At 40.7% G+C, this 27,167-nt stretch overlaps 1 protein-coding gene across 2 annotated transcripts in view; it reads right to left on the bottom strand.

Annotated features, from left to right (window-relative positions):
- Nucleotides 1-1,525: 1,525 nt before the first annotated feature.
- fam91a1 (family with sequence similarity 91 member A1) overlaps nt 1,526-27,167 on the bottom strand; it is an 80,012-nt gene continuing 54,370 nt past the window's right edge. Inside the window, exons 17-24 of one of the 2 annotated variants that reach the window (XM_073050472.1) lie at nt 26,591-26,725; nt 26,351-26,464; nt 25,681-25,753; nt 20,066-20,218; nt 16,613-16,717; nt 13,709-13,832; nt 6,959-7,028; nt 1,526-5,933 (exon numbers count right to left, since the gene is read on the bottom strand). In XM_073050472.1, the coding sequence (XP_072906573.1) occupies nt 5,799-5,933; nt 6,959-7,028; nt 13,709-13,832; nt 16,613-16,717; nt 20,066-20,218; nt 25,681-25,753; nt 26,351-26,464; nt 26,591-26,725 (909 nt within the window). In that variant the 3' untranslated portion in view covers nt 1,526-5,798. Of the gene's footprint in view, nt 5,973-6,958; nt 7,029-13,708; nt 13,833-16,612; nt 16,718-20,065; nt 20,219-25,680; nt 25,754-26,350; nt 26,465-26,590; nt 26,726-27,167 lie in introns of both variants that reach the window. The other variant, XM_073050464.1, reaches the window with a different exon arrangement.

The raw sequence follows: 27,167 nt of genomic DNA, 5'->3' as shown, positions 1-27,167 counted from the left end.
TGACAGATAAATATTTCCCGAAACACCAGTTGTCATTCCCCAGCTCTTCCTACAGTACCACTGAACAATTGAAGAAGAAGGAGCTTCAGTTTAAAGCTTCACTCACACAGGACTAGAATCAACACTAGTCTCTATACAATCCAGGGTTTGGCCTGACTGAGCATTACGTTGATAAACAAGTATTGCTTGATATCAGTGCTTGGGCAGCCAATTCACCAGTAAATTAGATGGGAATAAAATAAATGAGGAACTGGATTCCTAATTCCATTTTTTCGCAGTCAAACAATCCGAGTTATCAACTGTGAATTTAAGTCTTGCTATTCCCAATTATTTCTGTAGTGCCAACTTTCTAACTCGTCACTATGCTATATCTTTATTCTCACTGCCACCCCCATTCATTATTGAAGCTGCATCTGTATTATCCTCATCTCCCTGGCATGTGTTAAGTGACTATTATGTAGCATATAATAGATGTTCAAATTTAAACTGAAAACTACAATTAAAAACAAGTGAAAATAAACACAATTTGATTATGGTTTATAAATTACAAGGACTGATTACACAAACAATTGTAGCATTGCTTAGAATTTTTAAAACTTACAGTAAGATTTCATCTAAGTTTGCAGTACATTAAAAGGAAAATAAAAGGTTTATTTCATATTTTATAGCCTTGGGACATAGTCTTATATTTAAAGACAGATTTTTCAAAAAGTGATGTTAAGAAGCACTTGATCCAATCGGATGTCAGAACAAATTTCAGGGGATAATTAACCTCGACTTGTTACTATGAAAAAAAATGGAAGAGCTAGTGCCAAAAGGTCCTAACAACTATTGCGGAAAGTTTGCAGCAGGCCTTATGGAATACTGTACCTATAAACATCATAGGAGACCTCAGCCTCAGCTCACAGCTGTAATTCCCAGTGCCAGATATAAGGAAATATGTAGCCTTCATTTTATGAGAATTTGAGAAACCTTCTCATAAACATAAAGTTCTTCTGAGCAAGGTCCAAGGAGATACCATCAGATGAACATTCGCAATTCCCATCACCCAACACCCCCAATATAGATTCCTGAGAGTTTGAAGGAGAAAGGATTCAAAATATGAATGGAACTAATGCAGATTTTAACATTTCCTAATTGTTCTAACATCAAGGGCATCTTCAAGGTGCTTCAAGGGGGTGGCATCCATCACAAAAGCCCCTCACCATTCAGAACACCAAACTTCACATCAATGACGTCAGAGATAGTAAATCTGACTCTGATGCAAACCTGATTCAAGGATTAATGATTTTGAAATAAATTCTGTGTCAACAAAGATAGAATGTAAATGAAATGAATACCAGAAAAAAGGCAATTTGGTTTGAAGACCTTTGTATCTGAACTAATGGATTCACTCTTGGTCAGTGCTTAAGTGACTGTAAAGATCTGAAAGCAATGAGAAGTGGAACCAGGCATAACTTGTACCATGAAAGATACTTATCAGCTGAGTTTTGTGGAGCATTAGCAGACATGAAACTTAAGCCGATTATCAAATCTCATTAACATTTATTAGCTACATTCTCCCAAGATAATATCAGAATTTATTTATTTATTTTGAGAACAGGCCTTTCCAACCCTTAGAGCTGCACCATTCAGTTACCCTTGATTTAACCCAACGAATCATAGGATGATTTACAATGTTCTGCCTCTAGAGGTGCTGTTCATTTTGTATGCAGTTCATTATGTATGAACTTCACTTCCTGTTCGTTAACTTTTTTTTAAACATCAATTTCCCATGTGGGATAATTAGGATTGGAGCAAACATGGTAGGAAGAATTCATCTCCAACCACTCTTTATTTGCCCTTGAAACAGTAATATCTGTGAGTCTTAAGCTTTCTTAATATTGCTAAACATTTAGTAGATGTACTTTGAAGGTAGTATTATGTTTATTGTTCATCGCTATTAAACTATTTTTGCACCACAAGTTTGCTCTAGTCCACAGCATAGCTATAGAATGTTGTAAGTGTGGATCACCTTGCTTAATGCTGATAATGAGAATAATCGATAATATTAGTATATTCAGGTGTGCAATGATTCTGTACTGAATCTTAATTTTCTGCAGTTCCACAAAGTTCTCTTTATTAAAAACCCTAAAGAAGCTTCCGGCTTGGGTGATCATTTTTGAGGTGGTGTTTAACTTCCTGCATGCAACGCACTGCGAGGGAAGTAGATACAATGACCAATTAACCTACTAACTGGTACTTCTTTAGACCATAGGTAGAAACCGGAGAAAACCCACATTTTCCAGGGGGAGAACATATAGACGCTTTACAGATGATGTCAGAATTGAACTCCGGACTCTGATGCCGAGCTGTAATATCGTGGCACTAACCACTATGCTACCATGGTGCCTCAACCTCCAAAAGCACTTTTCTTTACCGTGAATCGACAGCCTCACCATTCAAAACACTTCCAACTGAAGTACTTGGAATACAAGAAGAATTTAACTTTTTCTTTTGCAAAACAAGACAGGTCTACAGAAAAGTAAGAAAGCTACATGATCATTGCCTGCCATTACAGATCACTAGAGTCAATGAAGACACACACACACACACTTGATGTCTACATTAATATGTACATTTTCACAGTTTCTCATATTTCTCTTATTGCTAAGATGATTACTTGGGCATCCACAGGCTGAATGAAATAAAAATAAAGTCAAGGCTACTTGTGACTGGTAGTACTTAAATAGCAGATGAACTACAAAAGACATGAACACAAAGTGAATATGAGAATTAACAGGTTTGTTACTAATACGACAGCATCCAGAATCTCGTGCACAACATTGCTGGTCCCCAAAAAGTGGGAAAGATAGTGCCAAGGCAAATGTCCTGGTGTAGTTGCCATTTGTTGTAACTGAGACTGAGTGAATTGTCCAATTTGGATAATTGATTTTCCAAAGATTTGGATCAGATCCTTCAAAAAGAATGAAATTAACTTTAAGTAGCAGGTGAATCTGACCATGGATAAACTGCTTTGCAATGGAGTTTAAAAAAGAAAGGATCCCTTCTGTGTAAGTCAAATTTTGCGGAATGCAAGCAAACCTTTATTGGCCACCTTATATCCTAAACCATTCCTAGCTTTCAAAAATGAAACAACCTCTGATAAATTTAAGACAAGTGTCAATCAGTTTCAGTAGTAGATATTAAAAATTCTCAAAAATTATTAAGCAGGAAGGGCACTTAGAACTGGCACAGACTCAATGGGTCAAATGGCCCCATTTGGTGTCAGAAATACATACATAATTCAACTGTACTGATGTTGAAGGCATCATGAATTGATGGTTGAAAAAGCAATATTTACTGTTTCTGCCAAAAAGAGAAGACTTGCATTAAATAGAAATATTATAAAGTATATTCAATTTAATTGAAACTTTGCCATTGATTTCACTACAGGATTTGATACTGGTTTCAATACTATTGTACAGGATCCATTAACAAAACTACTTGTTGCAAAACCTGCACACCAAATCAAACCTACCATCCTTTCTTAATTGAACTTGCTGAAAATAGAAAAGTATTTCTGGTTTTCAGTGACATTTTGTAGCTTGGCATTGCTGGGGACCAATCTTCGTCATGGATGAGAGCAAAAAAAAATTAGAACTGGTGCATGAAGTCTTCAGCAGGATTATGGATTTGAGGTGTACTACCAAGCACTTTCCAATCAGCAGTATAGAGGACAAACAACTTAAATTCTATATCACTATTTCATATACAGCCAATGGGAATATATTACTACAATGGCCAACATCTACAATGGGTTCCCAGCCAGCTGGGCCTACAACTGGGCTATTAAATGTTGATCCAGATAGTCCACTGGGTCACAGTGAAACAAGAAAATTGATTCTCTATTTGACCATATCAGTGGAAGTGAGATTGTGATCACCATTGTCTGGAGCTGCTCTGTGCCATACAATCACTGTTAGCCCCTATAACTTGCAATTGCAAACAATAGTTGAAAGAAAAGGTTGTATGTATTTTTCCCAAACAGTTTCAAGTGGAAATGCCAAGTAAGCCATTCCATTTTGCCTATCAGCACAAAAGGTCCACAACAGATGTCATTTCACTGGCTCCTAACTCAACCCTGCAACATCTGAACAGCCAGGATGCTTTTTATCAACTACAGCCTGGCATTCAATGCAATCTTCCCCTCAAAACTAATGAGTAAGCTTCAAGACCTTAAGTCTCAAAACCTCCTTGTGCAACTGGATCCTCAACTTCACTTGCAGACACCAATCTCAGATCGGCAACATCTCCTCCAGAATCACAATCAGTACAAATGCACAGTCCCAAGGCCATATTTAAGTTTGCTGATGACACAACACCACTGTCGTAGGCCAAACCTATGGTGGAGAGGAATCAGCATACAGGAGGGAGGTTGAAAATCTGGCTGAGTGGTGCCACAACAAACTCTTACTCAATGTCAGCAAGACCAAGAAGCTACACACACATGCTGGAGGAACTCAGCAGGCCAGGCAGCATCTATGGAAAAAGGTACAGTCGACGTATCAAACCAAAACCCTTCAGCAGGGTTTTGGCCCTAAACGTCAACTATCCTTTTTTCTATAGATGCTGCCTGGCCTGCTGAGTTCCTCCACTATTTGTGTGTGTTGCTCACATTTTCAGCATCTGAAGATTTTCTCTTGTTTGTGATTTGAAGACCAAGGAGCTGATGATTGACTTCAATGAGCCAGACCTCATTGGAAGATCAGAAGTGGAGTGGGTCAGCAACTTTAAATTCATTGGTATTATCATTTCAGAGGACCTATCCTGGGCACAGCACGTAAGTGCAATTACAAAGAACCACGATAGCGCTGCTATTTCCTTAGAAGTTTGCGAAGATGCAGCATGTCATCTAAAACTTTGACAAACTTCTACAGATGTGTGGTGGAGTGTGTACTGACTGGCTGTATCACAGTCTGAGTCATACCCTCTTTTCACTGACACCATCAAGAAGGTGGTACAGGAGCCTCAGGACTCACTACCACCAAATTCAGGAAAAGTTATTACTCCTCAAACATTAGGTTCTTGAACCAAGTGAGAGAACTTTACTTGCCCCATCACTGAATTGCTCCCACAACCCATGGACTCACTTTCAAGGACCTTTCATCTCATCTTCTCGATATTCATTGCTTTATTATTATTATTTCTTTTTCCCCCCACTTACTTTTTGCACTTGCTCAGTTTGTTGTCTTTTGCATATGGTTGTATGCCCAGTTGGTGCAATCTTTCATTGATTCTATTATGGTTATTGGATTTATTGAGTATGCCCACAAGAAAATGAATCTCAGGGTTGTATATAGTGACATATGTACTTTGATAATAAATTTACTTTGACCTTTGAACACCAATCTGGTTGTTTTATCAGAAATTATATTTCCACCATTTTGTACAAGAAAATTAAATCATTAAGAGCCATAGTTTACTTTTAAAACATTATTAAGGTGCTAAATAACCACATCTATTTGGATCAGCATTTAGAACTTGGCTGCCCTTGGGACTGAGAAGGAGATAGAAGAGAGGGGAAGCAGAAAGAACAACTGCAGTAGACTGGGAACATTGAGGTAGATTAAGAGGCAGAGAGAGGAAAAGAGAAGGGAAAGTTTGAAAGGTAGAAAGAACCTGAGAAAATAAACAGAATAGCTGGGAAGAGAAAAAGGAAGGAGAGAGGAAAAAACAAGTATGGAAGAATTGAAAGAAACAGCACTATCATCTGACACTTGCTTATTAAGATGTACAGTACAACTATGGAAATGTGTTTAATTAGTTTGGTCCTTGTTCAACCTTGCAATATGTACAGGTAAGGGTGACCGGCTAACCCATTCAGATAGAACACCATCTCTGAAGATCAGGTTCTTGGCTGGAAGAGGAACTCCCACATCAATGGACGATGTCTGAGGAAATAAAGTTGTCCCATCTGAGTCACCAGTTTCCTAAACACACAACAACAGCAGTTATGTGGAACATTTCACAGAAATACCACATCACAGGTACACCCATTATATTCTATGATTCCTTATCTACCTCATCTGCGCCTTTTGTGAAATTTACACTGAGTTTGGTTCAGGAGTTTGTTTGCTTTGGAGGTGGGGGTGAGGGGAGAGGGGAGGCAGAAAGAATGCACATCTCACTCCTACTTTTAAGAAGGAGCTGGAGAAAAACATGTAGAGGAAAAGACTATTGTCAAAATGGTGAGGGGAGACAGCCAGTGTAGAGCACAAACAGTACAATGTTTAAAGTTCGGCCAAATGACTTGTTTCAAAGCAATTTTGAAACGTCTGCACAATTGATTTGATAGGCATTGAGGTGCTGGAAGTTAATGCTGAGACAATTGGTCAATATCATACTCCCAGGCCAGTTGCATCACTGTTAGCTCCCAACACACTCCATTCCACATTTTGGGTCCCATTTCAATTAAAAACTTATGCATTATCTCCCCACAGCCATTCCAGCTATGAATCCAACATTGACTAGTTTAATTCCAGTATGAACTAGTTTAATGGTAATTTGGAGTAACAAACTTCTGGAGAAACTCAGTGGCTAGAAGAGAATCTGTGCAATGAAAAGAATTGTTGACATTACCGGTCAAAATCCTACATCAACACAAATGTCAACAACTCCTTTTCTCCTACAGGAAGGATACTTGCCCTCTTACTCAATCAGCAGAGTTTTTCCAGCAGATTGTTTGCTACTCCAGACTGCAGCACTTGCAGTCTCTTGTGTCTCAATGGGTGAACTTAGTTTGCCAAATCCAAAACTTGTTATTGTTATAGCCAAGAGTAGATTTTCAGTCTGGATTTGAAACCATATCTCAAAGGAAATAGAGTTCTGTCTAATTCTTCTCCATATCCCAATAACATGTGTTAAAAAAATATCAAACAGCTCTGTAAACGTTTGAATGCAAGCACTAAATTTATACCTGGAATGACTGTACAAAGCTGAGGACTTGCAGGGATAATTTCCTACTGGAATGCAAGAGTTTCTGAAGGCTGTGGAAAAATGATAATCATTATTAGTTTATTTTTGTCACATACCAAGATACAATGACAACACAGTATACTAAGAATCTGCACAGGCAAGATAAATAGAGCAAATATGTCTACTTAGAGCACCGACTTCCGTTTGTAAGGACAAAGGGTCTAAATTGTTATGGAAGATTAATGAACAATTTGGAGCAGGCAGCTAGAATGGGGAATTTTTAAATGCTTTTACAGGTTTTAAACTCTGCCAACACATCAAATAGATACCAGAATTATATTATAAACTGTAAACTTAATCCAAGCCCTGTACTCCATAAGCAACAGCTGCAACTCTGCACCCCCCCCCCACTTTTGATAGTTTGAGCTATCCTTACAAATTGAACTGCTTTAACTCATCCAAGAATGTCAGATTTGCATCATCTAAATCCTCTATCTGCAGCAACTTGTCCAAAGGTAAGCGAGTACCAAGTAATAACATTTAAAACCATTGTAAAACAGTAACATGGGTCACCCGGAGGCCTAATGGTCTGTAATTCTAGAACCAATAATGCTGTCTAAGTATTTCAACTGACCCTTAACAACAATTTACATTTAACTTTGGGTTAAGCTTTGAGCACATTACCCCAGTATTGATTAATATTTCAACATTAGGGGTATCCCACTATCTCCTTCTCATGCACCCTCTCAGCACAACACCACAGCTTAATTTATTGGCTCATACTAGATTGAAAGGGTTATTGGGTTTCCTGTCTTTTGTTTAATGGTAAAGAGAATTTCAAGCTGCAATGTCCTTTAAGGCTGTGACTCAAACTTGCTTCTTATTTTAAGTTCATAGGGATGATTTTTGGGGCAATGTTGGAGAATTAAGGGCAGGGATGTGGGGAGTTAGAAGTAAGGGCCAATAAATGAAGAGTCAAAGGCAGAACCTGGAGTCTGCACTCCATGGTAGATAGTCAGTGATCCCTGTGAACAAATGTCAGGTCAGAAGGCACTGAGATAAAGAACAGCGACCCATATGGTCAACGACCAAAGTTGACAGGCTCAATGGACGACGGTGGAGAAACCTACATGTTGGGAAGTCCCGGGATTGAAGGTCTACATCAGCAGGAGGAGCAAGGGCCAGGAAATCCCCATCCTCTCGGTAGTGAGTCCTGGGGTTGGGGGTCCATGTGCAACCAGAGCTCAAAGCCCCATGATACGTGGGTGAGAGAGTGAGTGAGAGACACAGAACGAAAAGGGGCTTATTTGCTGTTATTTTGTTGCGTTTATAATGTGTTGCTGTTGCTTATGTTGCTTTGCTGAACATTGTGGGAACGTGTGCTGACACTTGTGGGCTGTCCCAGAACATTGTTACATTATGTTGGTTGTTAATGCAAATGGTACATTTCACTGTATTTCGATGTATGAATGATAAATAAATGTAAAATAAGTGAATCTGAAGTACACCCAATAAGTGGCAGGTATACATTTAGATTACGATTGAATAATTCTGTTCATAACCTGACAAACAACCAATGTGATAGGATTAACTTTATGCAAGCATGAGTTTTGAGAAATAATAGTAGTGTGATCACTCGAGTCCAGTATGATGTTCTCTTCAGACTGGTTTATTGGTGGGTCCAATCTGGGATCCAAGTATTCCAGTGCAGTGTGGGGAAGAGCAAGTGGTGGCTGGGTTTTCTGGTTGTTCAGTTTCTCCTTTCACAGCTGCAGCTTGTTCTCCTGTAGCACAGCTCCCTCTTGAACAGATTTCCTCCAGGTGTAGCACAGCGGTTAGCACAATACTTTTACAGCTTGGGGTATCGGAGTTCAGAGTTCAATTCCAGTGCTGCCTGGAAGTAGTTTCTACATCCTTCCCGTGAGTGCAAGGGCTTCCTCCCCAGTCCAAAGACGTACCGGTTTGGTGGGTTAATTTGTCATGTTAAATTGTCCCATGACTAGGCTAGATTTGAATAGGTGGATTATTGGGTGGTGTGGCACATTGGGTCGGAAGGGCCTATTCCATGCTGTATCTCTAAAAAAAAATACAGTGCAATATCTTCCCAATTTTTAGATGTAACGGTGTATTTCATCAAGCTGATTTTGATGTCATCTTTGAAGCATTTTTTTTTGCCCACCAGGGGCACACTGACCTTCCTTCAACTGGAAGTAAAGGATCTGTTTGTGAGACGTGAGTAATGCATCTGGATGACATAACCTATCCATCAGAGTTGGCATTGTTTTATCGTGGTGGAGATGCTTTTCACGTTGGCCTTCTTTAGTGTTAATGCAGCTGCCCTTCCAGCTGATCCTCAAAATCTTTCCGCGGGATCTTTGGTGTTATTGTTCCAGGGCTTTCAGATGCCTACTACATTACAGGTGGTCCATGATTCAGTTCCATACAGTAAGCAGGAACTACAACTCAAAGGTTTTGTTTGCAGCTGTAGGTCGCAGTCTTCAAAGACTTTTCCGTAATCTTGCACAGACTCCATCAGCACTACTTGGGTGTTAGTTAATGTCAGAGTTCATACCTGGTTTCGATGAGAGAATGCCCAAGATAGGGAAAGTGGTCTACATTTTCTAGGGTGATATCGTCAGCTTTTACGGACGGCTGGTTGGGTCACGGCTGACATATGACCTATGTCTATATTCAAGACAAGACCCAGGACCCTATATGCCTTAGCAAAGGCATTCAGGATACATTAGAGGTCTTCAGAGTGTGCTGTGATGGTTATCATCCATATACTAAAATTCCATGAATGCAGTGGTGCTGGCCTTGTTCTTGGCCGTGAACCAGTTGAGATCGAAAAGCCTGTTGTCCATCCTATACACAACTAGGATTCTCTGTGGCAGGTCATGGCCAATAAGATGAAGGATGGCAGCAATAAAATTGGCAAATAGGGAAGGAACAATGATGCTGCCCCATTTAACTCCTATCTTAACAATGAAGAGCTCTGATTCAGCGCTGCTATGTGGCTGACATACCATCATGAAGTAGCCTCAGAATTAGTAGGTACAGGTCAGGACAGCCATGTCTTAATAGCATATGCCAAAGCTTGGCAGTCTACTGTATCAAATGTCTTTGTTCTCAACATTTTTTCTGTAATTGGTGTGCTGTGAAGGTACCGTAGATTCCGGATTTTAAGCCGCTACTTTTTTCCCACATTTTGAACAGCTTTGAACTTTGCGGCCTTTAATCCGGAGCGGCTAATACATGATTTTTTTCATGCCGCCTCGTAAACATTTTGCCTCATAACAGTAGACCAATAAAATTGATGAGTAGTTCACAGAGGTCCAATGAAATTGTACGATAAATCAAGTGCACTTTCACAATTAAATTATTGTAAATCAGTCATTTGTACTCACCCTCATCAACATGGAAAACACTCGAAGCATTGTGCTGCCTTATGGCAGTTACTTAGTTTATAATATTTTCGCTTAGTAATTCATTTTCTAGTTAAAGTTAGAAGAGTTTTAACTATATTTGTTTTCTGTACTACATCGCGGGATGCTATGACGTCACACCCGGTTTCGCGGTGTCTTGTGGGAAAATGCCGGTTTGCGATGAAACGGGACGGAGGGAGGGAGCGCATTACGCGAGCGGCTTTGGATCTGAGCGAACGCTGCTTTTAAGTTAAAGGTGATCAATAACTTTTCCTGGTAGGCTACAGTATATATATTTTTTACCAGTCGTTAGGAGATATTGGAATGTTGTTCAGTAAAGAAGTATACGCAACGTATATTTAAAAGTAGCCGCGTTACGGGCACGGTTCGAAAAAAAGCATTTGCAATATGTATTTGTTTTTGTTACCATATGGATTTAATTAAAAGTTAAAAAAATCCTCACGTGTAATATCTTTCTGTGTAAATATCTCATATTACAACGTGGGACACCTGCGGCCGAAAATCCGGTGCGGCCTTTACAATTAAAAAATTGATTTTATTTCTAAAATTAGAGCCAGCGGCTTTTAATCAGGTGCGCTCTGTAGTCCGGAATCTACGGTAATTTCAGTGGTACTGCTACATGTATGGAAACCGAACTGTGATTCAGGGAATGTGGAAGGGTTGACAAGGATACATACAAGCACCCTACCTGCTGTTGACAGGGGGGAGATGCCTCCGCAATTGCCACAATCAGCCTTGTCTCCCTTCTTGAATATGGTCACTATTGGAGCATCCCTGAGCCTGAGATTAGTTCCTTTTCCAAGACCTTCAGGAGAATTTGTGTGTGGTGTAGATGTGCTGGTACACTTTCCTTGACGAACTCTGCTGGGATCCTGTCAGGACCAGCAGTTTTGTTGCTTTTCAGACACCTGATGGCATCATGGACCTTTTTCATACTGGGAGGTTCCCCCATGACTTTTCTCACAGGTCTCTGGAGAATTTGGTTAGTAACCTCTAGCTCAACAGAGCTGCCATGGTAAAGAAGTTCTTGAAAGTGCACTCTCCATTAATCATTGATGTCCTTCCAATCCTTTAACAAGTTTTTCCAGTTCTTTGAACTCAAGGGTTTGAATTTGCTGTAACCTGGACCATAGACTGCTTTGGTGCCACTGAAGAAGCCTTTCATGTCACCGGAGTCTGCCAGTCACTGGATTTCCAGGGCACAGTCCAGCAAATGCTCTTTAGCTCCCACACTCTGCGTGGGATGTTTGCCTTGAATCTGGGGCAAGCTCCTCTTTTGGCTTTGCTGACAATATTATTCTGCCAGGCACAAAAGGCTTTCCTTTTCTTGGAGATAAGTTCTTCTATTTCCACAGTTATCATTAAACCAATCCCTGATGTTTTCTGGACATGTACCCAAGCATGTTTTTGCAGGTATTAAGAGTAGTGGATTTAATTTAAGCAGACCACAAAGTTCTTTGGAATCTTCTGAATTTGGAGGCTTTCCCCAATCGAGGCCTGAAAGTGCTCTTTCATGACAGTGTCAAGCAGGCTCTTGAGTTTTAATCGTGGTATGGTCTGCTTCTTATGAATCTCTTTAGCAATCGTTTCTACCAATCATGGCCCTTGTGATATTCACATCACAGTGATCCTTAGCTTAAACAATGATATAGTCAATGAGATGTCGCCAAATTGACTTGAATTTGATTTTTTGCTGGCTGAAGAGAATGTTCGTTATGATAAGATTGTATTCAGCACATATGGTGAGAAGTAGTACAGGCAGTCCCCAGGTTACGAACGAGTTCTGCTCCTGAGTCCGTCTTTAAGTCGGATTTGTACGTAAGTCGGAACAAGTACATCTGGTATTATTTAGCGTCAGTTAGTCAAACGTTTGTCTTAGTATATATTTTACCTTTCTATGCATATAAAACACTTAAAAAACGTATGTATTTCAATAATTAAAACCACTGCGTTGCTTAATAATAATTGTAGCTTTCATCGGGGCAGAGCCTTTCACATGCTCCATTATTCTCACTTTATCCTTTAAAATTGTTCCGATCGTTGACCGACTGTAGCTTAACGCTTTTCCAATGACCAATGGCATTTCACCTCTTTCCAAACGCTTTATTATTTCCACTTTATTTTCAATCGCAATCGCTTCCCATCAATGGAACAGAATCACTGCGGGCGGCGGGTCCTGACCTCCGCTGGCTCCCGAGGTCCGCTGGGTCCTAAGGACCACCGCACTTTTAATTCCCCGGGTCCGAAGGTCCAACGCACTGAGACAGGTTAAATGGGACAAGTGGGGGCTGTGCTTGCCTTGGGTATTTGATCCTCCACAATATTCCACGTGGGAATTTAAACTGGAGGTGGCAGTGTTTTTTTTTTACGAGATTGAGTTGCTAGCTCAACATCAGCCCAGCACAGGAGCGGTCTGTCACTGGATCGAACTTAGGAACCTCCATTCTCCAGCTCGGCCCAGTGATCTCACTTTGCCACCAGCCGATCGAAATGGGGGGGGGGGGGGTCAGGGTGAATCTTGCTAAGAAAAATTTAAGCCAAATACAAAGTTAGACACTCAAAACAGTGTCAACGGCAACGACTTAAAATGGTGGACGGCGTTCTCCTTCCTTGGTTCTTAAGTACGAGTTGTCCATGAGTTGGACGTTCGTAACTCGGGGACTACCTGTACTTCATTTGTGTTGACGTTGCCAAAGCCTTAATTTCCTATGGTACACTTCCAAAGGCTGAAGTCCTGGGTGACCCTGGTATTGAATTCCCTGAACACAATTCTCTTATTCTCCCTGGGGGATGTTCAACAGTGTTACATCTAGGCAAGCATAGAATGCCTCTTCCTACAAAAGTCTCTAAAAAGTGGCATTTTACACTTTTGAGAATTACTGTGTAGATATTACATCTTAAATGTGAGAGTGCATTTGTGGGCACGTGCATGCAAGAAACAAAGAACCTGAAATAATGCACTTATAGAATTGTACCACATTTGATGGAAATGAAGAAATATGAGATTCTCCTCCCTGCAGCTGAGGAGACAAGGAGGAAAACAAGTCCTGCATTTCAATGATGCCTTTCACAGACACAGGACACCATCACAGACTTTGCCTGCAGTCCATGCAATATTTCAGAGATGCAATCTCAACCAATTGTCAGAAATGTGGAAGTCAATTTGCACAGTTAAACTCCCATAAACAGAAATATAATGCAAGGAAAGGGCTGAACCCATTAAGAGCCAGGACATGCACAACTGCTTCTGTTTGTACCGTGTCATTCAATGTGAGATAAAGAAATAAAATAGAGAAAAAAATTACCTCTCCTTCCCACACAATCCATGAGCAGCAATTTTCTGACAAACTCTTCTGTTCAGTTCTGAAACGAAGAGTGGGATTCCAAAGCACAGCTCCAGAGGAATCCAATCCTGCTCAGTCGTCGAGGCTAGAAAATTACATTATTATTAATCTCACTACAATATTCTCCTCTCATTTTGGGACAGCATTTATGAATAACAGGAGTAATCTATTGCTGAGGAATTGAGGATATAAAAAAATCATTTTGAATCTATGTAACCTCTGGCTAAGAGAATAATTGGGACTGAATAGGAATTTTTGAACTGAAGTAAACTGTCTTCAGCAGTTAGCTAAAACCGGCTTATACCAGTTCTCCCCTGGTTTGCAGAGAGACACAGAGTTTGATAACATTGTACATTGTACCTTCATTTGAGTAGGGGAGGATGACTTACCAATAAGGACAGGAATGAACATCCATCTGTAATTAAGTCAGGGCCTAGCAAAGGGAATAACTGATAAGGACTGGACAGCACATTCATCTGTAATTAAGCCTTGATCTAGCGGACTCTCTTATCTGTAACTAAGCTTCTCACCAACAGACTTGGTGGGCGTACCAGTTCAAATGACATCTTGCAACAGTAATGCATGGGGCTTACTATGTATAAATATACGGCTGTAACCAGAGAGAGTGGGCCCACTTGTCGGATAGTGGCAGTACTTACGTGCCTTCCCTCTGACAACTGGGTCTCAAGCTCCTGCAGAAGGGTGCGCAATAAACTGTTGTAACTATAAGAAGTTGGTTTCCCGAGTTTTATTCAGATTCATCTTTAACATTGCTGCTGGCCTTTTATGCCATGGGCCTTTCTGCATTTGACACATTCAACAACTTGTAGACATTCCATGCCTTTTCACAAAATGAAACAACACACAGATCTTCATGAGGGAAAGAACAAAATCTGACAGGGAGCCATTAGGATAACTCATTAAAATCTTCATCAAAGGGATAATTTGGGAGGAAGATTGCAAACTGAAGCTGATAGAGGGGTTTAATAATTCCACGTTAAGGCAACTACGTGTTCCCCAACTAGAAGACAGCCACAGTGTCACAGGTGTTACGTATCCCGTAACTGGATCACTTACCAACAAAGATAGAGAGGTCCACTGAAGTCTGATGGTACCATTTTTAAACCGTTTTTATTTATAAAGGGGCACAAAAGGAAGGTTAATACAAACATTCAGATACCATAAGTCGTCAATATTCAATCTAAAGTGCCGGTATAGTAATGATCAATCAGAAATAAGCTCTATCGTTGTCTAGGGGATAATATCTTGTCCATTTGGAAAAAGATAACAGTCATTCCAAAAGTCGACAGGCTTCAGCCTTCTGGGAACTGCTGAGTTTCCCGTGTTGGAGAGAGAGAGAGAGAGATTGGTGAGAAAAGGAACACTTGCCCGGGTCCTTACGAAGCAAAGCGGTGGAATCAGGAGAGCAGGCTTTCCTGTTGTTAGTTAAAAGCGATTGTCCGTGATTCCAGCCACAGACTCCCGATTCGGAATCTAACGCACGTGGCTTCCTTCAAAATGGCTTCCCGCTACGACTGGATCGCTATCGTGTCTCCTTGGTGCGTCTGAAGGGGTCGTCCCCCCCAGACCCTCCTTTATACTTCCTCACAGGATCGCCGGTGTCAATCTCTCTCTCAACCAGCCCACTTTGCCCGAGGGCTTTACACGTGGTCTTCATGAGACAATAGTCAGAGTCGCTTTATTCTGCTTCCCGGGGGAACGTGGTCTTCAGCACGTCTCCCTCCCTCTTGGGTCATTGACCCCCCCCCCCCCACCCTTCACTAGGGCTCTTGCGATTCTCGCAAAGGAGGGGGCTGGTATCATAACACAGGAAAGCAGCATCCACCATCAGGGACCCTCACAACCCAGGTCACACACTATTCTCGCTGATTCTATCAGGGAGGTAGTACAAGAACCTTGGGACTCTCAGCACCAGGTTCATGAACAATTATTACCTCTCAATCAACAGGCTCTTGAACCAGAGGGGATAACTTCACTAAACTTCAGTTGTTCCATCATCACAAAACTGTTCCCACAACCTGTGGACTTATTTCCAAGGACTTTTCATCTCATGTTCTCGATATTTATTGCTAATTTACTTAATATTATCATTTCTTGTTTTCTCTTTTGTATTTATATATTTTTTGTCTTGTGCACACTGGCCATTCACCCTGTAGGGTGCAGTCTTTCATTGATTCTATTATGGATATTGGATTTACTGAGTATGCCCACAAGAAAACAAATCTCAGGGCTGAATATGGTGACATATATATACTCTAACAATAAATTTTCTTTGAACTTTGTATCCAGATCAAGTTTCTTTAAAACTTTATTCTTGCTTGGGTGGGGATGATCACTGGTACAGATGGGCACTATTTATCGCTCAGTGACAAATGCTAGATTAAGTGGTTATCAGCCACCTTCCTAAATCACTACAGTCCACACCAATGGAGAGATTTCAGGATTTTTAACCAAAGACCATGAAGGCATGACAATATGTTAAATATGGAAGCAAAGTAATTGTGCCTCCAGGACATAATGATCCTGATCCAGATCTGGGCCGTACCTTCCAAATATCTGGACCTGACTTGCACTACCGTACTTTCCCTTTTCTATTTTCTAATTATGATTTATAATTTAAATTTTTTATCATATTTACTTTGATTTGTACTTCAGAGAGCGCGAAGCGCAGAAACAATTATCACTGTGATGATTGTACGCTCTAGTATCAATTGTTTGGTGACAATAAAGTATTTGTATTGTATTTGTAATGTCCTTGTCCTTCCAATTGCTCGTTTGTGTGCTTAGAAATTTTTTGATTGCAAATGTTGGCAGAAAATGAGCATTATTAAGATTTGTCTTTACCTTCAAAAGTTCTTTTGACTGCAGAATCAGACACGGGCTCATCTGTTACCAACTCAAATGACTCTGTGCTGCCTTGTACAGAACCAGACGAGGATTCAAACTCTTCTGCAAAATAATCACATACATATTAGAAAATCTTATTTTTAAAATAAGGATTTTGATAAAGTGGGGCTTACGGATGATAATGTCTTGGAACATGAATGGCAGGTAGTCTGACTCTTGTAGATGGTCAATACTTGCGTGGCACGAGTGTTACTGCCACTTGTCGGCTCATGCCTGAATGCCTCCTGAGTCATGCTGCATGAAGATGTTGATTGTTTTCATCGAGAAGTTTGAAACTTGTTTTTAAATTATTTTTGGGATATGAATACTATTAGCAAGAACAGCATTTATGTGCCCTTGAGGTGATGGTGGCAGTGGTGAGGCATCATGACATTGTGCAGTTAAGAGCAACCAGAGTTACTTTACATGACTGACCTCCAAATCGCAAATCTGGGAGCTAATAAGCCCCTCAATCTGTGACTAGCTGTAATACTGCAATTACAAATTGTGACAGGATGTTTAAGAGGTGAAGGATTACTTGGCTTAGATAGAAACCACACATATTCTTATATTTCTGTTATTTGTGACAAGCTCTTTGCAATGTGACAGAAATGAAGTTCCAACTACCCCATGAGCCTCTGTATTCAGCACACCATTCTCTGCAATTTCTGCTATCTATAACAAAATCTACTGTTAAGCATAGCGTTCCCTTCTCCACCTCCCCACTCTCCACTCCACTCCCTCACACACTTATCCCTCCCCACTGACCTGCCTCACGGCACTTTACCCTGTAAGTATCACACCACATTCAGAACATTGAGTAGTTTTTGGCCCCGTATCTTAGGAAGGATATACTGGCATTGAAGGGGTCCAGAAGTGGTCAAGAATGATCCCAGAATGAAAGCATAAGCTTTGAGGAGCATTCGATGGCTCTGGGTCTGTACTCAATGGAGTTTAAAAGAATCAGGTGGAATCGCACTGAAACCTTCTAAATAATGAAAACCCTAGATAGGATGGAGTATGTGGAGAGGATGTTTCTGATAGTAGGGGAGTCTAGGACCAAAGGGCACAGACTCAGAAGAGAAGGAGGTCTCTTTAGAACAGATGAGGAGGAACTTCTTTAGCCGGAGGGTGGTGAATCTGTGGAATTCATTGCCACGGATGGCTGTGGGGGCCAAATTAATGGGCATTTTTAAAGTAGAGGGTGATAAGTTCTTGATTAATAAGTTTCAATGACTACAAGGAGAAGGAAGGAGAATGGGGTTGAGGGGAAAATATATCAGCCATGATAGAACAGTAGAGCATTCTTGATGGGCTGAATGGCCAAAATCTGCTCTTGCGTCTTATGGTTTTAAATGCTACAACTGTCCTTACACCTTTCCCAGCCTCTTACATCATTAAATCTTCCCCTACCCACAAACCTTCCCCTTCACCTAGTCTCAAACCATCACCAACCAGCTTGTACTCTTCCCTGACCCTCCCCATTCCTTTTTGTTCTAGCTTCAGTCCCCTCTCCTTCCAGTCATGATGAAGGGTCTCTGCCTGCAACGTTGACTCTTTGTTCCCCTCCACAGATGCTGTCTGACCTGCTGCGTTCCCCTAGCATTTTGTGTGTGCTGCTCAGGATTTTGCAGCACCTACAGAATCTCATGTTTAGATAGATCAGAAGTGGCCTCGCAGTTGTAGCAAATTTGAACAAATGAACAAGACAACCAGAAAACACCTGTATTTGCATTCCATCATCAGTGATGGGAGGACCACAGGGTGAAAGCACAGCTTGGGTGAAAATATTTTGTGGCACCAAAATGTACCAGCAGGTCAGATCATTTTTAAGAGTTCAACAAGGTAGGTAAACATTTAAATTGTGCCTTTTAAGACTGCAAAACTTTCATAAGTGCTTTCCAAGCAATGAAGTGTTTCTAGTTATTACTGCAATTTAGCAAAACTCAACAATCAATCAACACACAGCAACTGTGTTGGGAATTTTGGAGAAGGACAGAAGTAATGCCTAGATAGCAAGGGTACATTCTGATCTTTAAATAATCCATAGGATCTTAATATCCTTTTCAAAAGACTGATAAGATCTGAGTTCAACATATCATTCAAATGAAGTGCCTCTGACAGTGCAGCTTTTTTGGAACAGGTCTTGAATCCTTGGCCTGACTGAGAGAGGAGTGGTGTCCCTGAGTTACGCTGACACAAAGGAGTGCATTTAACATAATAACAAGACTTGAGCAGATTTTAAGTGATCAAAGGGAAGCACAGATTAATGTAGTAGTACACTTAACAAGAACAGACTGGCTTTTGTTCTGTCTCGGAGAGGACCTAAAATTGTATCTGTGGCTCATATGTTCTCTCAGCTCATGAGTCATAACCATAACACACGAATCAATTGTTTAGCTGTAGCCCTGACTTTCAAAAGATCACATCAATTGCATTCAATGAAAGCACTGAAGAAACTGTAAGATTATAATCTCATGATTAGGAAACTCAACTAATTTATGTGACATTAAAGCTTTTGGAAATTTTATAAATCTCACAAATTACAATGTTAAACCAATATATAATCAATGACCCAATACAGAATTTACTGTAGACATGAGCCAACAGACTTCCGTTCCACAAGAGCCTTCTCCAAATCTAGTCCATGACTTTTTAAATCAATATGTTCTTCAATATCTATCCTTCCCATAGCTATCTTGTTTATCCTTGAAAACATTCACATCAGTTCTCATTCCCATAAACGCTTTACCCAGAGTACTTTTGAGTACCTGAAAAGTATAGCAGCTCAGAGCTGAGCTTGAAGGCATTTAATGGTATCAGTCAAGGTTCATCCAGTAGCAACTCAATCCAAGGTCAGAGGATCTAGCTCTAGGTTCCAGAAACTTCAGCAAAAAAAAAGTTAACATCCCCAATGTAGTCGAGTCAGAGTTTTGTAGAACAATACTCTAATTAAAGAACAAAATTTCCTATGAATGGCCTAACATTAATTGCTCAGCTAAAATCTGATCTGGATATCACATCCGTAAACTGGCTGTAATATTTCTTTCCTTGCAACTATGACTAAATTTTAAGATAATATGCTTGGTTATGAAGAACTTTGGAATTTCTCGAGGTCCTGTGGAGGTTAACCTTCAAGGAAAGCTAAACAATAACTTAAGACTAAAAGAAACAGGGTGTGTAAAGTCAGACAATACTTGAAGACTCACATGGAGCTGGACAGAAGCCTCTTCCTTCCCATAAATCTACACCCTCACCATTAAAATGCCCCTCATTATTGTGCCGTTTTATGACAATTTTGTGATTTATTTTTGTGGTTCAAAATACCTCAGGATATTCACCATTTCTAAAACTGTTGGACAACTGCATTTTCAAAGTAGTTCTGGCTGTGATGAGCTGAACTTTGTGTACCTTTCTCATCCAGGTCTTCACTGGGTCGTCTCCCACTGCTGCGCCGAGCTCGAGGATTCAGCATGTTTACAAACCCACAGAAGTGGTCCAGATCCACTTTTGCCCTCAGTGCTTTCAAAGCTCGATGCGAGCACATGTTACTCCGCGAAAATTCTGCAATAATCCAAAGGAAAAGAGTTAAAAGAAAAGTTAATCAAAGTAACATATGCAGTGGTTATGGAAAACCTTTGACCAACACACACTATAATGCTGGAGGAACTCAGCAGGCCAGGCAGCATCTGTGGAAAAGAGTAAACAGTCGACATTCTGATGAAGGGTCTCAGCCTGAAACATTGACTGTTTACACTTTTTTATAGATGCTGCCTGGCCAGCTGAGTTCCTCCAGCATTTTGTGCGTGGTGCTTGATTTTCAGCATCTGCAGGTTTTCTCCTCTTATGGAAATTTGACACTATGCAAATTCTCCAATAAATATTTAAAGCATTTTTCAAGACAGGAAAGTTAGTCACAGACATGCAAACATCTTCCAGAAGTTATGGGTTAGGGTTAGCAGCAAATTAATTCAAAAGATAACCAGGCTTCATTCAACCTCCACACAGTAATAAACAGATCACAAGAATGCACCTGCCCAATTACAGAAGGAGGCGACTTAAGATATTTGGTTTGGGATAAGACTAAACAAGGACTTCAATTGATCCTTGTAAAATATTTTATCAAACAATGGAACATCCATCGATTCTTTAAGGCCATTGAAATTAGCTACTTGATGTAAGACATTCTGATTCTGTACCACTGTAACTATACAGGCAAAGACAATAAAAATATATATTTTTGCTAATAAACTCTCTTTGCAATTGTTCCTTTCTGACTTGGGGAAAATTGGTCTACTGACAGTTCTTAGGAATTGAATCTTTGCCTAAGCTGGGGACTGCCTATACATAGAATTCGAAACAAAACAACATTGCTTTTACGGTCTCCACACTTTGATACAGTCAGGACACGCAGCAGCAGTATGGGTGCAAGTTAGTCCTTTATGCTCAGGGAGATTCGTGAAAAAGTAACCTCAGAGCATTGAAATCTTTGTTTATTTAGGACCAGCATTTGTTGTCCATCCTTAAATGTCCTCAAAGTGATGGAGGTAAGCCAACTTCTTGAACCATTCTATCTATCACTTTAGTGATTGAGAACTGATTTAAGGGGCAGTAATTAGCCAGATTGGATTGGCTTTGCTTCTTGTTAAAAGGAGACAGAACAGGAACAGGGTCTTCAGCACACAATGTTTGTGCCAGCTACAGAGTCAATTTAAACTGTGCGACATATGGTATATACTCATCCATTCCCTGCCTGTTCATGTGTCTATCTAAATGCCTTTTAAACATTACTACCGTATCTCCTCCCATTATTTCCAAAAATAGTGCCATGGACCAGTTTGGCAGAATGGCGTGCTTCTATCCCGTAAAATTATTTATTTACTGAGATACACTGTAGAATAGGCCTTCCAGACCTTCAAGTTGTGCTGCCCAACAAGCTCAATTTAACCCTAACCTAATCACAGGACAATTTACAATGACTTACAAACTGGTACGCCTTTGGATTGTGGGAGGAAACCTGAGCACACAGAGGAAATCCACACATTCCACAGGAGGATGTACACACTCCTTATAGATGATGCTGGAATTCAACTCCGACACCCCAAGCTGCAATAGCATTGCACTAACCGCTACGTTACCAGTCTTTGCATCTTACATATTAAAAAAGTGAAAAAGATAGTAAGATTCATTATGTAAAAGACTGATGACACTGGACAGCTGAATTATACATTACTGTTCTGAAAATGGAGAAAATTGAAGGGTGCACGAATTTTAGTACATCTTAAAGCAGTCAGGAGGTTGAAGGTGTCATAGATGAGAGTTTTGAAGAGGTGGTCACACCCAGAGTACAGGCTTCGGACAGTGGATGGGTGACCACCAGGAGAGGTAAGGAGATTAAGAAGTCAGTGCAGGGTTCCCTGTGACCGTTCCCCTCAGCAACAGGTATACCCCTTTGGATACTGTGGGGGGGAGGGGGGGTGAGAATGACCTATCAGAGCACAGTAGCATCAGCCAGACTGGTGCCACTGTGGCTGGCTCTGAGGCCACAGGGAAGAGTAAATCTAGGCAGTGCAGTAGTTATACAGGATAGTTAGGGGACAGAAAGGAGATTTGGTGGCTGCAGAAGAGACACCGGGATATTGTGCTACCTCTCAGATGCCAGGAACGGCTGCAAGATATTCTCAAGGGGGAGGGGGTACAGCCAGATGCCGTGGCGCACATTGGCACCAATGACATAGGCAGACAAGAAGAAAAGATTCTACGCAGTGAGTATAGAGAGTTAGGAAGGAGGTTGAAGAGAATGGCTCCAAGATCATAATCTCCAGATTATTCCTGTACGACGGGCTAGTGCAGCTAGGAATGGGGTGATAGTGACAGGATTACAAGTTCTTGGATCACTGGAACCTTTTCTGGGAAAGGGTGACCTGTACAAAAGGGATGGGTTGAAACTGAACTGGAAGGGAACCAATATCCTGGCCACGAGGTTTGCTGATGCTACTCAGGTGAGTTTAAACGAATTGTGCAGGGGGCTGGGAACTGGAGCCCCAGGTAAGGCAAGGTTTGGATGAGAAGGTAGATGTCAGCAAATGTATTGAAAAGCAAAATCGAAATAACAGGCATGATGGGTTGGATAGCTTGAAGTGTGTATATTTTAATGCTAGGAGTATTAGGGGTAAAAGTAATGAACTTAGAGCATGGATCAGTACATGGAACTACGATATTGTAGCCATTACTGAAACTTGGCTGAGAGAGAGGCAGGAATGGGTGATTAATGTACTAGGTTTTTGAAGTTTTAGAAAAGGTAGAGGTGGAGGTAAAAGAGGTGGGAGAGTTGCACTACTAATCAGGGACAATACCACAGCTGTACTCAGAGGAGACATAATGGAGGGGTCAGACGCTGAGTCCATTTGGGTGGAACTCAGGAATAAGAAGGGTGCAATCACACTGATGGGATTGTACTACAGACTCCCTAATAGCCAACTGGTCACTGAGGAACAGGTATGTGACCAGATTAAGGAAATGTGTAAAAATATCAGAGTCATGGGGGGATTTCAACTCTCCCAATGTAAACTGGGACCTTCTCAGTGTAAGGGGTTTAGGTGGGGCAGAATTTGTTAAGTGTACTCAGGAAGGTTTTTTAAATCAATATGTGGACGGTTCCACTACAGGAGGGGCTGTACTGGACCCTTGGGCAATGAGCCTGGCCAAGTGACTGACCTTTCAATGGGTGAACAGGTAGGTAACAGTGACCACAATCCTTAACTTTCAGGAGAGCTAGAGATAAGGATAGATATGGTCCTTGTGGGAGAGTTTTAAATTGGAGTAGGGCCAATTATGAAGGTATTAGGTGGGGACTACAAAGCATTAATTGGGAACACCTTTTCTCTGGCAAGCCCACATCAGACATGTGGAGGACGTTTCACAGAGTACAGGATAAATATGTTCCTGTTAGAAGGAAGGACAGGGATGGGAAGACATGAGAACCCTGGATGTCCAGAGAGATGATGATTTTAGTCAAGAAGAAAAAGGAAAAATATAAAGGCAGTAAAGAACTAAAGAAGGGAATTAGGAGAGTCAGGAGAGGCCATGAAAAGTCTTTGGCAAGTAGGATTATGGTGAATTCCACCTAAAGCATTCTATACATACACATCATGAGTAAGAGGATAACTAGGGAGAGGGTAGGACCACTCAAGGATAAAGGGGGGGAACATTTGCTTGGATACAGAGGAAGTGAGTAAGGTACTTAACGGTACTTTGCTTCAGTATTTATCAAGGAAAAGGATATGGAGGACCTGGCAATTAGTGTTGAGTATATAAATACATTAAGGTGCTCAGAATTCGAGGAGGAGGAAGTACTGGGCCTCCTTATGAGTATTAAGGTGGATAAACCCCCAAGGACTGATGAGATTTACCCCAGGTTATTGAAGGAGGCAAGAGACAAGATTGCTGGGCCCTTGACCAGTATCTTTGTGTCCTCTCTAGCCACAGGCAAGGTTCCAGAGGAGTGGCGAGTGACTGATGTTGTACCTCCATTTAAGAAAGGAAAAGCTTGGGAACAGTAGACCTACAAGTCTCCCATCAGTTGTAGGGAAACTGCTGGAGAAAATTCTTAGGGATAGGATATATGAGCATTTGAAAACCCATGGCCTAATTAGGTAAAGCATAGTAGGTCATACCTTACCAACTTGATTAAGTTTTTTGACAAGTGACGAGAGAGATTGATAAGGGTAGGGTACTGAATGTTGTCTACATGGATTTTAGTAAGGTGCTTGATAAAGTCCCTCACAGGAGGCTAATCTAGATGATTAAGATGCATGGGATCCACAGTGAATTAGCTGTTTGAATTCAGAACTGGCTCGTGCATCAAAGACAGAGGATAGTAGTCAAAGAGGTCTGTGATGAGTGGTATACTGCTGAGATCTGTGCTGGGACCTCTGCAGTTTGTAATGTATATAAATGACCTGGATGAGAATGCAGATGGGTGTGTTAAGTACATTTGTGGATGATACCAAAGATTGGTGGAGTTGTGGGTAGTGTAGAAGACCGGCAAAGAATACAACATGATATAGATCAGTTGCAGATATGGACTGAGAAACAGCAGATGGAGTTTAACTCAGATAAATGTGAGGTGTTGCACCTTGGTAGGGTAAATGCAAGGAGACTGTACATTGTTAAGGACAAGGTCCTTAAGTGTTGCTGTGCAGACAGATCTTGGGATCTGAGCTCGTAGTTCTTTGAAAGTGACTATACAGATCAATAAGTTGGTTAAGGCAGCTGATGGAATGCTTTCTTTTATGAGTCAAGGCGTTGAGTTCGAAAGCCAGGAGGTTACGTTACAACTTTATAAATCTCTGGTTAGGCCACATCTGGAGTATTGCAAACAGCTCTGGCTGCCCCTCTATAGGAAAGGTATTGAAGCTTTGGGCAGAGTGCAGAAGAGGTTTACCAGGATGCTGCCTGATTTAAAAGGCATGTGCTATTACGAGAGGCTGGATAAACTTGAGTTGTTTTCTCTGGAGTGCCAGAGACTGAGGGGAGATCTTACAGAGGTTTACAAGGTTATGGAAGGCATAGATAGTGGACAGAGAGTATCTGTTTCCCAGGGTTGAAATGTCCAATGCCGGAGGGCAAGCACTGAAGGTGAGAGAGGGGTAGGTTTAAGAAGGACATGAGGGATGAGTTTTTTTACTCAAAGTCGAAGATGCCTGGAATGCGCTGCTTGTTATGGTGGTAGAGGCAAATACATTAGAGGCTTTTAAGAGACGTTTGGATAGGCATATGAATATAAGCAAGATGGAGAAATAATGGACATAGTGTAGATAGGAGTGATTAGTGTTTGAGTGATTTTGATTAGTTTTTTAGCTGGTTCGACATACATTATGGGCCGAATGGCCTGTTCCTGGGTTGTATTCTTCTACGTTCTATGTTAAAACAATTACCACCGATTTGATTGGAGATTTGCTTGCATTTTCCCATAATGCTACTTTAATCAGGAAAGCTAATGAAAAATAGATGTAAAAGCTCACCTCCATTCATCTCCACTTCATCAAAGGGAAATGGAACATATGTGGTTTCTCCCTCACCATGGATACCAAAGCCCTTGAAGCAACAATGCATTGGATCAATTTATTAAAATTACACTATTATTTATGCAGCATTACTACCTTATTGTTGAACATCTGAGTGACGTTATGGGAGGAAGGGGAGTGAAGCAGATCTTTAGTTACTGATGTCAAATATACAAAACGTCTACTAGCCACTATTGTATTCACTATCAGCTTCACTGTCGTCCAAGGAGTTTAACACCAGCAACCAAAGACATTTCTGCCCCACTGATTTACAACAATGGCTTCAAAAACATTTTGGGATATGTTTATATAGTTTTATATTTCTTACTTCTAAAGCTGAACTCCCAAGTAGCAATATTGCCCAAATCACCACAAACTTTCTCCAGGCCCCAAAGTTCAGATAATTAATTATGCTAAATTTTACAGATTTTTCAATATTTTCTAACACAGGCACATTTATCTGAAGCACTGCCAGTAACCATTCTAAAAATTTAATAAAAGTATGAATTTATTGTAATATTATGTTAATTGTGGCTTTGTGATTGAACACGCAGGGGAAAAAATAACTCTCCTGGCTAGATTATGTTTTCTAACAGCATGCAGTATGCTCAAACGAACCCGGGGCTACCTGTACTAACACAGCAGAATGTGTTAGAGCGTCATTCAGCATGCTGAGCACATTTGAAGTAAGAACAACTCCAGGATCATGCCCCCAGGAGGTTATAAGCAGCCGGTCATAGCCCTGGAAATAAAAGGAAGTAAGAACCTTACATTTTTAATCAATTCTAAGTGATGCTCAAATTGTACACAAATGAAAATATTAAGTTTGTTCATTAAAGTTATGAAAGTACATTTTCTCAAAAAATACCTGAAAAACTTCAGGAAGTTTTCTTAGCCTTGCTCCTTTTGTAAGTAATAATGATGGAGGTCCTTGTCCAGTAATATGGTAGATGTAGAGTTTAAACCAGATTGAACTAACTTCTGGGATTGCTGGTCCTATGTGCTAAAATATTTAAAGGAAGAAATGTTACTTCTTATAAGTCACATAAAATACGAAATGCTCTGAATCTTAATCTGACCTTTTCCTTTCAAAGGCTAAATAAGCCAAGCACATTCATTTAGATTCATAGTCATAGAATAGTACAGAACAGAAACAGGCTCTTCAGCCCATCTAATCTGCCTAGTCTCATTAATCTGCAGCTGGACCATACCTCTCTCATTCATGTGCCTACCCAAATTTCTCTTTAATGTTCAAATCAACGTCACATCCACCACATACTGGCAGCTCTTCTATAAGCCCATTATTTCCAGGGCTATCTTCTATAATCTTTACTCTTTGAGTAAAGCAGCTCCCCCACGGGTTCTCCACAAACATTCCAACTTTCTCCTTTAACACACAGCCTCTAGTTGTAGTCTCACCCATTCTCAGTAGATAGAGCCCGCTT

Source organism: Hemitrygon akajei, chromosome 1, assembly GCF_048418815.1.
Source record: "Hemitrygon akajei chromosome 1, sHemAka1.3, whole genome shotgun sequence".
Lineage (NCBI taxonomy): Eukaryota > Metazoa > Chordata > Chondrichthyes > Myliobatiformes > Dasyatidae > Hemitrygon > Hemitrygon akajei.
Note: the sequence above shows the minus strand (reverse complement) of the source record. Positions and strands in the feature narration are given on the sequence as shown.